General features: G+C 36.1%; 1 protein-coding gene and 1 long non-coding RNA gene across 12 annotated transcripts in view; one reads left to right on the top strand and one right to left on the bottom strand.

Moving 5' to 3' along the window:
• The window catches only part of LOC137496744 (uncharacterized), a 46,525-nt gene extending 31,284 nt beyond the window's left edge, over positions 1-15,241 (bottom strand). For 9 of the 10 annotated variants that reach the window (XR_012387408.1, XR_012387398.1, XR_012387406.1 and 6 more), the window contains exon 1: positions 183-301. This is a non-coding gene — a long non-coding RNA (uncharacterized lncRNA). Of the gene's footprint in view, positions 1-182; positions 302-15,041 lie in introns of those variants that run through there. The other variant, XR_012387409.1, reaches the window with a different exon arrangement.
• On the top strand, positions 1,808-11,888 carry si:dkey-93h22.7. Of its 2 annotated transcripts, XM_009306330.5 has the most exons (11): positions 1,808-1,970; positions 2,050-2,076; positions 4,965-5,276; positions 5,600-5,884; positions 6,538-6,810; positions 7,633-7,929; positions 8,548-8,649; positions 8,741-8,765; positions 8,855-8,927; positions 10,192-10,251; positions 11,441-11,888. In XM_009306330.5, the coding sequence occupies exons 1-11, from the start codon at positions 1,943-1,945 to the stop codon at positions 11,495-11,497; spliced, it is 1,539 nt and encodes a 512-aa protein (XP_009304605.2). In that variant the 5' UTR covers positions 1,808-1,942; the 3' UTR covers positions 11,498-11,888. The 2 variants fall into 2 exon arrangements, with proteins under 2 accessions (XP_009304605.2, XP_009304606.2); XM_009306331.5 differs by lacking the exon at positions 6,538-6,810.
• Positions 15,242-15,254: the final 13 nt, after the last annotated feature.

Below are 15,254 nucleotides of genomic sequence, written 5' to 3'. Positions count from 1 at the left end.
TATAAAAATACAGTTGTTTTACTTATTTTCTGGTTTATGGTAACTGAATGTCTTATCTGGGGTAAACGTGACGGACTGTTCTCGAGCTGTTTTCTGGCGAATTTTTGCAGTTCAAACACAAATTTATGCATTACATGAGTCAGAAATCAGCACAGTTAATTAATCTGTTTCATCAGACTTACCTTCTGATGTTCAGTCCAGTTTATTTTGTATATTTTCTAGTAGTGAAGAGGAAAAAATCAATGATCGGTTACGAGCCATTTAGAACTAGACGGAGGACGGGTACGCGCAATCTGTAATCAGGGTTGCCAGGTATGCTAAACTAAACTAAACTAAACTAAACTAAACTAATCACAGTAATGGGATTCAATAACATAATTAAATTAAATAATTAAAATATATTGATTACAGTTTATGCAATAAGCTTTAACTTGTGATTGTTAGTATATATATATATATATATATATATATATATATATATATATATATATATATATATATATATATATATATATATGTGTGTGTGTGTGTGTGTGTGTGTGTGTGTGTGTGTGTGTGTGTGTGTGTAAAAATATCTATGATCTGTAGGGTTGCCAAACCTTCTGCTAATCTGAATTCATAGATATATACTGTACTTATAGATATGTAGATGTATATATCTATGAGTACAGATTAGCAAAAGGTTTGACAACCCTAATTTGATGTCTCATAAGAGTTTAATTAACAGATTAATAGCAGAATTTAGTGCTCCAATGACAGATTTGAGCTTTTATTTGTTATTCTTCCAGTTATTTCTTTATTTTATTTTGATATGATCACTGTGGTTAGTAAAGTTTTGAATGTAGTTTATAAATAATGCCAATTTTATGAGTTTATGATTGGATTACATTAGTTTACGATTTACACCGATGGTATCTGGATGCAGCCTTTATGATGCAAGCTGATGCAATCACTCAGTGATGCAATGTCAGACACACTCAAATGGAGTGAATGACGTCACTGTGACGGGTAGGGTTAGGAGTGGGGTTAGGTAAGCCCATTAAAAACCATTGGATGCAGCTCAGATTGCACTGCACCAGGTCTGCAGCCAGACCCCTCTCGTAAATTGCGCTGTTGCCAACTCACATCATATGTAAAATGCTGTTTACATACTATTAAATAGTGTCTAATGTTTTGATTACTTTTGTGGAAATAAACTTAAAATACAAGCGAAATGTATCCTCATTCAGTGTAATGTCGAAATAAGTCAATCTTATAATAAATTCTTATAAGACGGTCATCATTGCAAAGAATAGAAAAATAATCAATGTTTAATTTAAGAAAGGACATACTAATAATGTATAGGAGACATAAAAACATGTACTTTTATGAATAAGGAATCCTTTTCATCGCACTCGACATCATGAAGTTTTCCAAATTACCATTAAATAAAAATTATCAATGTAGGAATGACTTAAAAAACACATTTGATCATGCTTGAAGATTCTAAAGAGATGCCAAGAGTTTAGGTATCTTATAACCAAAAAATAAACCAATCTATAAATAAATAAACCAACCAATCAATCAATGAACAAATAAACAAACCAACCAATCAATCGATAAACCAATCAATAAATAAAGCAACCAACAAATCAATAAAATTTAATAACTTAAATATGATAAATACCTTACATTTAATACAAATATAATAAATATAAAAATAAAAGAGTATTTGGCACAGAATGAGAGTTGCGGCTCATCAGCATTAGTGTTGATAATGTGAATGTGTGTGTACTGCTCATCTGTGCTATCAGTGCTCAACACATGCAGTGTTCAGGGTGGACCCGTCAGCTCTGCTCAACTGTTCTCTTTTTCTGCATGGTAATCTGCAGTCAAATACGTTATTAATAATAAAAGTTCTTCCTCTGCTGTTTGGATATTGTGCTCTTCTTCATCTGCAGTGATGACATCGATGCATCTGATTCTCATAGGTGGAGGAAATCTCTGATGAATCTTACACTTATTTTATGTTTAGCTCTTTTCTCACTTGTGTGCATCTTTGTTCATTAGGTCTGTCTGTTCTGCATGCAAGAACGGGTAAGTAGCTTTAGTTTGCATGTTTATTTTGGCATGTATATGGTTATGGTTAGAGTTTTTCATGTTCTTAAAAGATTTTGTGTTTTCAAGCATCAAAGCAATCATAGAAGAGCTTCAGCTTTATAATGTGTCCTGTGTATTTCTTATGTGCACAAAATAGTCCTGTAATTTCCAGAAGACAGAAACTAAAATGTCAGTGAGTGTAGCAGTAGTTTTATGTCTAAAAATCTTTTTACATTAAATAAAATGTATATTTATGCATATTTAGATTAAGAATAATTTCTTGGCATTTTAAAACAGTCTAAAGGATAAGATCCCACAGTGAAATTAAAAAGCAAAATGATTCATGTTTTATTTCTACTTTTGAGTTGCATTAAGGGATCTTGATCTTTCTTCCAACACCTTTTAACCTCTAAAGGTTGTAAAAAGTGACTTTTCTGAACATGTGTATAATAGTTTGCACTGCTATATTGTCTGGGTTGGTGTTGTATATGCTATAAAAACCTTGTATTAAACTGCAGTACATTTACTGTTATTTTACTGACTTATTTCAAGATAGTACTTCTTATACATTCATTCATTCATTTTCTTTTTCGCTTAGTCCCTTTATTAATCAGGGGTTGCCACAGCGGAATGAACCACCAACTTATCCAGCATATGTTTTACGCAGCGGATGCCCTTCCAGCTGCAACCCATCTCTGGAAAATATTTCTTAAACATTATATTATTATTTCAAAAGACTAAAATGTCAATTAAAGTCACTTTGTAAAACTGTAGAGTTGAGATTTCAACATCAGAGGTGGACAGAGAACAACGTCCGATAATGCAGTTCACCACCGCAAATAAATATATAAACATCACAAAACACAGAAACTTTTCTTTTTTTCCAGAAAGAAAATATACAACCACAATGAGCAGATCAATATAAGAGATATACAAAGAGGAAAAATACAAACTACATTAGCTGCAGAAGGAAAAAAGACTAGCCAAACAAAAGAAGGGGTAGGTAAACTACAATTGTAAACAAGTGTATGAAAATAAATGAAGAGCATTACAGGAAAGCTATATAACTCAAATCAGAGTCGATAGACAACAGTTATTCATATAGAACCAAGAATCTGACACATTTTTTGTTACACATACGAAAAAGATTTGAGCAGTGAGCCAACTTCAGTCAGAAAATGACGAAAAGTAGAGACTGAAGCCCAAAACACAGAAACTGTAAGGTGCAGTATGTAGGTTTGACACCTAGTGGTTGAACTAGGTATTGCATTCCTGGATCAAAACAAAAAAGCGCAGGTTGCCAGATTGAGGACCAAGGCAGATTTAAATCATGCTTAAATAAAAAATAAAAATAAAAAATAAAAAATGCGATAGAAGGAATAGTCAACATATAAAAGAAGTTTTTGTTCTAACCAACACCTCGAAGCAGCCTCAGATCTGGAAAATGAAATAAACCGTTTGAAATTCATATACCAATTCACATATCAGTGATCCAGCATCTTCATTTAATCATGTTAGGAGGTTTAATATCCCACGTTACACCCACGATACATATACACACCCACGATACATATACACTTGTAATCATGCTTATCTATCTGCATACTACTGATTATTAATAGCAACCTGTACATATATATATATATTGTAACATATACACTTGTAATCATGTTTATCTATCCCTGTACATATATTCATATATTGTAACATATACACTTGTAATCATGTTTATTTATCTGCACACTACTGATTATTAATAGCAACCTGCACATATTTTCATATATTGTAAATCTGTTCATATCTTATCCAACCTGTATATAATGTTCATAGTACATCCATCTGTAAATATCACCATAGTTTTCTATAACTGCACTTTATAACTTATTCCTGTATCCTGCACTTGCTGCTATTGCACTGCTGGTTAGACCTAAACTGCATTTCGTTGCATTGTACTTGTACATGTGTAATGACAATAAAGTTGAATCTAATCTAATCTAATCTAATCTAATCTAATATGATTCATTAGAGTATAAAGCTCAGCGTTGTGCTGGAGTGCAGTGAGTGCTCTATTCTGTGCTGCTGAATGTCTGTGTTTACATTTCTGTCCTGTTTCTTCTGCTGCAAACAGCCAAACTGCTCATCACTGTGTATCTCATCATGTAGCGTGTTGTTAGGACACGGGGTTACAATGTGACCTGCTCACCCTACAGTGTTCACACTTATATTTATATCATTTACTAATTAATAACCTCATGTGGAACTCTGAATCTGCAACTCATTTCCGAGTCTGCTACTGTCCACCAGAGGGCGCATTACAGTCACGGATGCATGCTTTGAGTGACTTTCTGAATCAATGAATGAAATTTTTCCAATTAAGAGGGTGCTGATATATAATTGGCTAAACTGGCACTGGACTGGTTAAAGAAGCCAAAACCAACACAGTATTCCGATTGTTTTTTAGATAAACAAGAATGTTCACTTGGCATGTTTCTTAAATATCTGCAAACATATTGTGGTAATATTATACTTTAGAAGAGTCAAAAACTTACACACAGCACCTTTAACAGATATTTCAATTATTATTATATAGTATATAGTAATACTATAGAGTATAAGAACAAAATGAATACAATGAAAGTCGATGAAAGGCTGCTTTTCCCAGCATTCTTCAGTATATCTTGTTTAATGTTTATTCAATTCAATTCAATTTTCAATTCAGCTTTATTTGTATAGCGCTTTTACAATGTAGATTGTGTCAAAGCAGCTTCACAGAAGCAGAAGAAAAAAAATTCAAACAGGTTTAAACAAGAGAAGGATGAATATTGATGACAGAATTGTAATTTTGGGTGAACTGACCCTTTAATACTCTGATTCATCTATTTCAGGAGGCCTGAATGAACAAAAGCTTGATAAACCAGTGCTGAAGGGCCCATCTATCGCATTAAAAGACACATCCGAGTATTTCTACTGTGAGATTCCTGGACACACGGCGGCAGTGCAGGTCCATTATGAGCTTTACGTCGAGACAAACATGGATAAGATTATTTCAGAGCACACCTCACTGACTGGAGATACAGCCGCCTTACTTTTATTCGTAAGAGAGCATCACGATGGTCGACTGATCTGCAAGGCCAGCGCACACAATAACACAGACATCCAGAGCTCCTACAGTGACGCCTGGGAGCTCAGAGTCATTAGTGAGTGACAAACAGATTACCACTATTAAGAGGAGACCTACCTGCCCCGTCTCTATAGTGTTTGTGTGTGAGTTTGAGCTGAGAATAGCACACAGATAATGTTCTCCAGCTCTTTGAAAGTGACCCTTTCAGGCTTTGATAGTAATTGTGGTGTTTTGGTGACTGTCGCTTTAAATGCAAATGAGATTGTGCTCTTTTCAAAAGAGGGCGGAGCCTGAAATGCCTATGCATCACCATTGCAATGGATTAACAGTAGGCAGTGTCTGTTGTAAATGTTTGTGCGTTATACATATCAGCATTTATACATATTGCCTGTTTTGCAGCTCCAGTGAAGGGACTGGGCATCATTTCACATCCTTCCAGTCTGAATGTGTGGGAAGGACAAACTTTAACCCTCCAGTGCAAAAAGGCCCAAGGAACCCACGTCTCTTATGATTGGTTCTTGAACGAGATGCCAGTTCAGATGCAGTACGACAGGAATAATGACACACTGATCATACACAGACTGTCTGCCCGACATACAGGCGATTATACGTGTGTGGCATCAAACCAGTTCAACGACACAATCTACAACTCCAGCAGTGAAGCCGTGACTGTAAATGTTAAAGGTTTGTATAGTAATAACACACCTCACTCACTCACACTGCATTTATTAGGTGAAAAGTACAGTATAATTTGTGATACATCTGTAACGGAGGCCAGCTAGTGTGTGCTGTGCAGGTAAACCTCACTCCGCTGACCTCTAAAGGTGCTCTAGCGACAATCACTAGAGGCTATAGTCTTTAGCCTCCTTGTTAGAGCACCCAACTCCCATGCGGAAGGTCGCCGGTTCGATCCCAGCTCAGAGCAGGTTGGGTGACGTAGAACCAGCGGAGCTACATATCATCATTTTGAAGTGATGTGGTATGTGTCTGCTGAATGTTTGATTCTGATTGGCTGATGGTCACTCTCAGGTGTTTGGTTATTGTCAGATAAAGGCACAGCTAAAGTAGTTCCGGCAGGTTTAGAGCACATTACAGCTCCATATCACTCCACTAATGATTATTACACAGCTACACAAGTCAGAAATCACATCAGAACAACAGAAGGCTTTGGAAGAGATGTGGAGGACAACAGATAAATAATAAATCAACAGCCTAACATTAATAATAAACAGTAATTATTCAGCAGAATTTTCATCATTACTCAGTGTCACATGTTCCAGTATGCCTATTTGTTGATGAAGAAACATAATAAAAGCATTCATTTGTTTTTTTTCTAGAATATTTGACAAAGCCTGAGATCCTGTTTGACGTTGTGAAGATTGAGGATGGTAATTATAAAGCCATGATCACATGTCGATCTGAGAGAGGAACTCCCCAAAACACCTTCACATTACTGAACCACACGCAAATCATCACCAACGTCACAACCCAAAACACCAGCGCCGTCTTCAGTGTGCCCATTCAGATGAACATCGATATGGGACGCATGAAATGCAACGCTAGTAATGAGGGCAACTGGGTGATGAGTGAACCCACCAGATTATTCGTAGGTACGTCGCTCAATCAGCAAACTAACCCACATAACAAAAATAGATTTTCATAATGCTCCTGATACAGATGCATTAAGCAATATTTAAACAATTGCTTCCCAAAAAAATCTCCTTTTGATATTGTTTAATGCATCTACACTGGGAACATTAAGAAAACATTATAATATGGTATATATGAGCAATATCACACGAGTAGCAGTGCGATATGGCTGTTTACCAGCAGTGGTGGGAGGAGTGTGTAACCCCGCCGGTCCTACGCCACCCAACCCGTTCCAAGCTGGGATCGAACCGGCGATCTTCCGCATGGGACGTGGTTGCTCTACCAAGGAGGCTAAAGACCCTGGCCTCTAGCATCTGTCGCTAGAGCACCTTTAGAGGTCAGAGGAGTGAGATTTACCTGCACAACACACACTAGCTGGCCTCTGTTACATGTGCTGTATAAATAGTCCTAGAAATCAGTTCATGAGTAGCTTCAGCTGCACCTGTCTGCAATCATGCGGATCTAGGCCAGGTGTGTGAGTGGTGCATGATTGGATCTTGTAGTCCATTTGATGGCGGATTTGTAGTTCTATACAATACTGCTGTTTAGTGTTTACCAGCTATCTGCACAGGCTTCATCGCTGGTGATTATGACACTATTGAAGCCTTGAAATGTCACTTTAAGCTGAATACTAATATCTTGATGAATATCCAGACAATTTATTAAATGTTCAGAAATGTGTTGAAAAAATCCTCTTTACAAAATAAACGGGGTATTTTTGTTTTTTATTCAGCAGGAGGGATAATAACTCTGACCTCAGCTGTATATGTGGTGTGTTTCAGAGCCTGTAGGTGGCGCTGTGACGCTGACGCCCTTCAAACACATTAAAGATTTCCAGGTTGTCGGTGTGGGTTTGCTCTGTAAAGTGGAGCGAGGGACGTTTCCGGTGTACCGCTGGTTCCACAATGGCAGCAGACTGACGGGTCGAGGAGATTTCTACGCCGTGGCCTATTCAGACGAATCTTTCCTCTCGCTGTCTGTGAGTCGAAACAGTAATGGATTTTACCACTGTGATGCTGCGGACAGATTCGACAACAGCAGCAGCATCAGCAGCGCGAAGATGATCATCAGTGAAGAAGGTGAAGAAGACTAAATTAAAGCCAAACTGACGCTTAATCAGAATACAACACTCACTGCTTTCCGAAACCATCCCATAAGTCATTTGGGATGAAAAAATATCATATTAAAATATATTAAAAAAAATAAATAAATAAATTAAAAAAAAAAAAAAAAAAAAAAATATATATATATATATATATATATATATATATATATATATATATATTGCAATAAAAAAATATGACAGTAACATAATGCAATAGCACTCATTTGGTCTTAGCGCACAAGAAATATAAGGATTTAAAAATAGGAAAATTAACCAAATTATTATTTTACATATTTTGAGTGAGATGCTAATGGTCTAATCCGATTCAATGATCTATGCTAAGCTAAGCTAAAAGATCAGCTGAACGGATACCAAAATGGCAAATCACAGCTATAAATTGAGCCTATTTCCAAAAAAAAAAAAAAACCATAAGACAGATAACGTTTATATACTGAATATTTAATGCATGTTTTCTCTTCCAAAGTATTACATTTAATTTCAGGATTTTATTTCTATTTCTACTTATCTTCAGTAATATTTCATTTCAGTATGTTTGGTTATATTATACTTTTTGTCCCGGTGTTTATTTCAGCGCTGAACAGTGTTTCTCCTTTGGTTGCGGTCGTCGTTTTCACCTGTTTTGCTGTGCTGATTGTTGCCGTGACGACTTGCTGCATGTATGGGGTTATGCTGCGTGAGTTTATCATTGAAAAAGATGATAATATTTATTGTTCATATTTGATCATTTTTGGATGTTTAACAATGCACTTCATTTATGCCCTCAGGGAGACGATATTCAAGTAAATACCCGTGAGTTTTATTTCTGTTAATTCATTAATCTGCCATAAAATCAGACTTGCTGAATTAATATCGGATTTCTTTTTTTTTTTTCATTCAAGACTCAATGAACAACGCGGGATAAACAAAATTCCTGTTAAAGATGAAGATGACGAAGAGGATGACGATTATCTGGTGAGGATGCATTTGTTTCATCAACCAACATAAGAACATTCTACTGTAATCTATAGTAAATGAGCCATTCTACAGTAAACACACTTGAATGAATCTGTTGTGAGGATTCCATAGGTGCTATGGCAACACAAAACTATCGCAATTGATCTGTTGTGTAATTATGGACTGAGCACCTAAGTGGTGCGTAGGCCCTATTGGAACCGCTTTGCTTATTATAATTAATATCATTACTATTGTTATTATTTTCAAGAATGAATCATGATTTTGACTGTCTAAACATGCTCGAAAACTCACAAAACTATGCACACGCCCCAAAAGTGGAGAAAATGTCAATTTTTATAGGTTTCGGAAGTGGGTGTGGCAAAATGGCTCAACAGCGCCACCTATGCACATTTGACAGACTGGCTCCTGGCCTACATTTCACGAACACGTACAAAAATTGGCACACACATCAAATATGCCAAACCCTACAAAAGTCTCTTGGAGCGAAATCTCAAACCCAACAGGAAGTTATTTAGTAGAAATTTTTAACTTCCACTGCCGAAAAAGTGCAGTTTTGCCATTTCATGGCACTGTTTTTTTCTATACTTGCTATGGTAACACAAAACTACAGTAATTGATCTGTTTTGGTAATTCTACAGTTGCTATGGTAACACAACAACTACAGTAACCTATCTGTTGTGGTTTTTCCACAGTTGCTATGGTAACACAACCATACTATTAATCTATTGTGGCAATACTATAGTTGCTATGGTAACACAAAACTATAGTAATTGATCTGTTGTGGTAATTCTACAGTTGCTATGGTAACACAACCATACTAATTAATCTATTGTGGTAATTCTATAGTTGCTATGGAAACACAACAACTACAGTAACTGATCTGTTGTGGTAATTCTATAGTTGCTATGGCAACACAAAACTACAGTAACTGATCTGTTGTGGTAATTCTACAGTTGCTATGGTAACACAACAACTACAGCAACTGATCTGTTGTGGCTGTTGTGGTAATTCTAGTTGCTATGGCAACATAAACTATAGTATATATGTGATATTATATATACTATAGTAATTGATTTGTTGTGGTAATTCCATTGTTGCTATGGTAACACAACATTTATAGTAATATAAATAAATGAGCCAATGCAGTAGTTTTCTACAGCTGCAGGGTATATTATACAATACACCACAGTTTACAGTAGTGAAAACTGTAATATACTAAACAAAAAGTGTTTCTGTGTGTGTTTTTCTTCTGTTTGATCAGATGTTGGAGGGTTATGATGAAGACGTCACCCACGCAGACAGAATGAGTGATTCCAATGAGGTATTATTTATTATATTTAGACCAAATCACATGATCAATTCTCCATAACAGTTCAATCCCAGACAGTTAACACATATATGTCTGAAGAATGATGCTTTTGATTTCATTCCCCTTCCACTACATTATAAACCTCCTGACTGTCCTCTGCACTGTTTAGTAAATGTTGTCTTGTTAATGTTTTATCATTGAGCAAATATTGTGGGAATGTTACTTCTGAATGTTCTCTACACCCGAAAACAGGCTGTATTAAAACATCATCATGAACAACAACTGTTAAAAAACTGCCTTCCATCATACATGAAACAGTAGTATAGAAATAAAGTAAATAATGTAGTGCTTTTGAAGTAAACTACTATAGCTAAATGTGTTGTGGTAATTCTATAGTTGCTATGGTGATACAACTATAGTAATTGATCTGTTGTGGTGATTCTATAGTTGCTATGGCAATACAACAGCTATAGTAATTGATCTGGTATGGTGATTCTATAGTTGCTATGGTAACTCAACTACAGCAATTGATCTGCTGTAATTCTAAGTTGCTATGGCGATACAACAGCTATAGTAATTGATCTGTTGTGGAAATTCCATAGTTGCTATAGTAACACAACAATTATAGTAATTGGTCTGGTGTGGTGATTCTATAGTTGCTATGGTAACTCAACTATGGTAATTAATCTGTTGTGGTAATTCTATAGTTGCTATGATGATACAACAGCTCTAGTAATTGATCTGTTGAGGTGATTCTACAGTTGCTATGGTAACTCAACTATTGTAATTTTTCTGTTGTGGTGATTGTACAGTTGCTATGGTCACTCAACTATAGTAATTGATCTGTTGTGGTGATTCTATGGTTACCATGGTAACAACTTCAGCAACATAAACAAATGACCCAATACTATAGTTTTCTACAACTATAGGGGGTTTATTAAATAAATATATATATATATATATATATATATATATATATATATATATATATATATATATATATATATATATATATATATATATATATATATATTTATATATAAACAGTATAATGCATTTTACTTTAACATTTATCAAAAACACTGTAGTATTTACTCTAAATTACTAAAGTATGAGGGATAAATAATCTATTAATAATGTTTTTGTACTCAGTAATCAACTTTCAACCACTGATGTGTTCATATCTGTCTTGTGTCTGCAGGATGAAGATGAATCTGTAGATGAAACTCTGCTGTATGAAGGCGCTGCTCCTGAATAACTCTACACACTCTTTTATTAATCAGCTCCACTGGTTGAGTTTGAGACTGAGATCCACTGTTTGTTTCCTCGCAGACGCAAGCATATCTTCACTCATTCATCGCATGTTATTCATTCAGACAAAGCTTTATTCATAGCGGGACAATAGACAAGCGCTCATGGGTTGACATGACTGTGACCAATCAGAGGAGAGAGCAGCCAACAATGTGTCTACTGTCAGATTCATGTGAAATAACTCTGTCTATGTGTGTGTGTGTGTGTGTGTGTGTGTGAGAGAGAGAGAGAGAGAGAGACTGGGGTGGGAAAACTACAAATCAGTAACAAATAATTATGTTTGATAAAGCAAACAATGTTGATTTTAATGACGACATTAAAACTTTTGATTAAAATCGGTGGGTTTGTTTGTCGTTCTTTATTTGCACACACAGTGTATGTTGATTTACTTTAATTTAATTTTCACACTAAATACACAAAAAGGTAATTTTGCATTAAATGTTATTTTTTCAAACTGAAATTAATACACTTAAATTATCATTATTTATCTATGTAAAAAATACTAACATAATAAATAAATACTTTACAGTTTATTTGAATTATAATATAATAAAGTGTATTATACTGCACAGAACTCAAATTACTGTAATTGAGTAGTTTTTTCTCAGGAATGGTATACTAAGTAGTTTTATAAATGTGTACTTTTACTCTTCCTTGAGTACATGTTTACTGCAGTATCTGTACTTTACTCCACTACTGTCCTTCAGCCTGCAGTCACTACTGTATTATTTCTGGAGATTAGAATAATCATAGCTGTGATTCCTGTCCAATCAAATCACTTATAGAGGGTAAATCACATCATAATGAACTACCTCAAGACATCTCAGCAAACCTAAAGTCATGGACATTGCATTTTGTTTGGAAATGAAAATAGGGTTGACGTCAAATTCAAGGTCAGGCCAACTTCCAACCTAAAATCAACCAAATATCAACGTCTAATGATGTTACAGCTTGACGTTGTGTGGACGTTACCACTATGACGTCTATCAGATGTTAGATGTTGATTGCCGTACTACAGTAGAAACAACTGAAGAAATGCGCAGCTAATTGGTCACAACACTTGCAAATATGCACCAAAGAGCGCAGAATCACCAAGAGGCGACACTCAAGTGCGATTTGGGAAACATTTCCCGGCGACCATTCTGGAATAAAAATTTAAATAGACCAACAGCATATTATAAGTCTGTAAAATAAAGCATTAAAAGTGTTGATGATTGTGATAATAAGTGTTGTATTGTCGTCTTTCTGGTTGTATCTCAGCTTTAATGCGCTTTTTAAATAAATAAATAAAAAATGAAGCAGCTGTTCGCCATCGCGACAGCAATAAGATCTAATGGACAGCCGATCGCTTTCACTCCAAAATGGTGGAATCGCGGGGCTGTTGCTGGGCGCTGCTGTTGCAATGGAACTTTCTATTGAGTGTCGCCTCTTGGTCATTCTAAGCTCTTTGAATGCACGTAACACAACAGAAATGTTTCAAGAGGACCCAAAACCATGACGGACTCTGCTGAGATATGATTGGCTGCATCTGAAACTGCATACTTTCATACTATATAGTACGCTAACATCAGTATGCGAGTGAGTAGTATGTGTGAATTCATAGAATTGGAAAATCAGTATGCAAGAAGTACCCGGATGACTTACTACTTCCGGCGAGGTTCTAAAGTGCGCATTCCATGCACGTTGCGCTATCCCATGATGCCCTACGAGAGAATTCATGAATAGGAGAGAAGCGACGCAACTGACGCAGGTAGGTCATGTGACCATGACAAAATGGCGGATGTAGTACGTCCGAATTCCATTCATACTTTTCACATTCATACTGTATAGAGCGCACTTTTCTAACGGTCGAGCGGTACGTTTAAATTCAAATGCAGTACCTACTGAGTTGTAGGCGGTTTCGGACGCAGCCGATGTGTGTTTTTTTAAGTCGTGTAATCAGGATATTAAAATAAACGAAAAACAACTCAATTTTTTTAAAGACCACCAATCCCTTCACTGAGCAACAGTCATGGCATGATAATGCATCCATATCTCAGCAGGGTGCGTCATGTTTTTGGGTCCCCTGGAAACATTTCTGTAGTGTTACATGGATATTTGCAAGTGTTGTGACCGATTTGCACACGTGTGCTGTCAAATTGATGGAGATGGTTTCTGTATTTGCTGGTGTTTTTTGTAATTGCATGTGCTTTTTTAAATTGCCGCGTGTTAAGCTCTCTCGGCCATCGTACATTCCTGATGAATTATTATCAATATTTGTCTTCATTATGACGTTAGTTTATGATGTTGGCTCGACGTTGGATTTTGGTTACTTTCTACCAACCCAAAATCAACCAAATATCAACATCATTTGATGACATTATTTTACATTAAAATGACGTTGTCCTCAGATGCTGGCCAGACATTGAATTTTGGTCACCTGACGTCACAACCTAAATCTAACCTAATATTAACGTGTTAGGATGTTGTGTGTCTGCTGGGCAATAACTAAATGCACTACAGAATGTTACGTTTACACACACATGCACAAATTACATGTAAATCATCAGCTTTATACAGCGTAATATTCACTATTCACTTCTCTTGAGTACTTTTGAAAGGTCTACCTGTTACTCATACTTGGAGTAATATTTACAACATATACTTTTACTCTACTGCACTGCATTTTAGGCAAGTAGTGGTAATTTACTCGAGTATGATTTTTCAGACTGATACGGCATATAACAGTATTTACAACTCTTAGTTACTGAATGCTCCAGCATACTGTGGTATTATAACTACAGTGAACTGATAAACTGTGATAAATACTGTAGTATTTTTAGATTGTACTACAGTAAACTGTAGTATATTGTAGCATAATATGCCTTATAGTTGTAGAATGCAACAATATTGGGTCATTTGTTTATAGTACTGTAGCTGTTGTGTATACAATAACCACAACACATTAATTCAAGAATTTGTAGTTCAAAAACTTATTTATTATTATATATTAAATAAATTAGTATTTTTTCATGTGATAACGTAAACATAAGTGATTATTCACTATCATTCAACTGCATCGTCCCAACTGTGTTACTATCCTAATTAGCTTGTTATCCATTCATTTTCTTTTCGGCTTAGTCCCTTTATTAATCAGGGGTCGCCACAGTGGAATGAACCGCCAACTTCAATATGTTTTACGCAGCGGATGCCCTTCCAGCTGCAACCCATCTCTAGGAAACATCCATACACACACTAATTCACACCATACACTACGGACAATTTAGCCTACCCAATTCACCTGTACCGCATGTGTTTGGACTGTGGGAGAAACCGGAGCACCCGGAGGAAACCAACTTGAACGCGGGGAGAACATGCAAACTCCATACAGAAACGCCAACTGAGGCTCGAACCAGCGACCTTCTTGCTGTAAGGCGACAGCACTACTGCGCCACCGCGTCGCACAATTAGCTCGTTATTAAACAATAAACAATCGTGATTTCATTACTTACTGGCTCTTCAGCATGTGTTTCAGCGAATCGGTTCCTTTGAACGGTTAGTTTGAACAAAACCTCTCATTGCGTTCGCCTGCATCACCAAAAAGATCCGGTTCAATTGAAGCGATTCATCGGGGAGTCTGACAGCGGATCAGAAGCAGCAGCTGCGCCGGTTGTGTGTGTTTGTGTGTTCGTGTTGCGCTCTCAGCTGTCGTGTGTGTGTGTATG

Source organism: Danio rerio, chromosome 11 (assembly GCF_049306965.1).
Source record: "Danio rerio strain Tuebingen ecotype United States chromosome 11, GRCz12tu, whole genome shotgun sequence".
NCBI classification, from domain to species: domain Eukaryota; kingdom Metazoa; phylum Chordata; class Actinopteri; order Cypriniformes; family Danionidae; genus Danio; species Danio rerio.
This window is presented reverse-complemented; position numbering and strand designations above follow the sequence as displayed.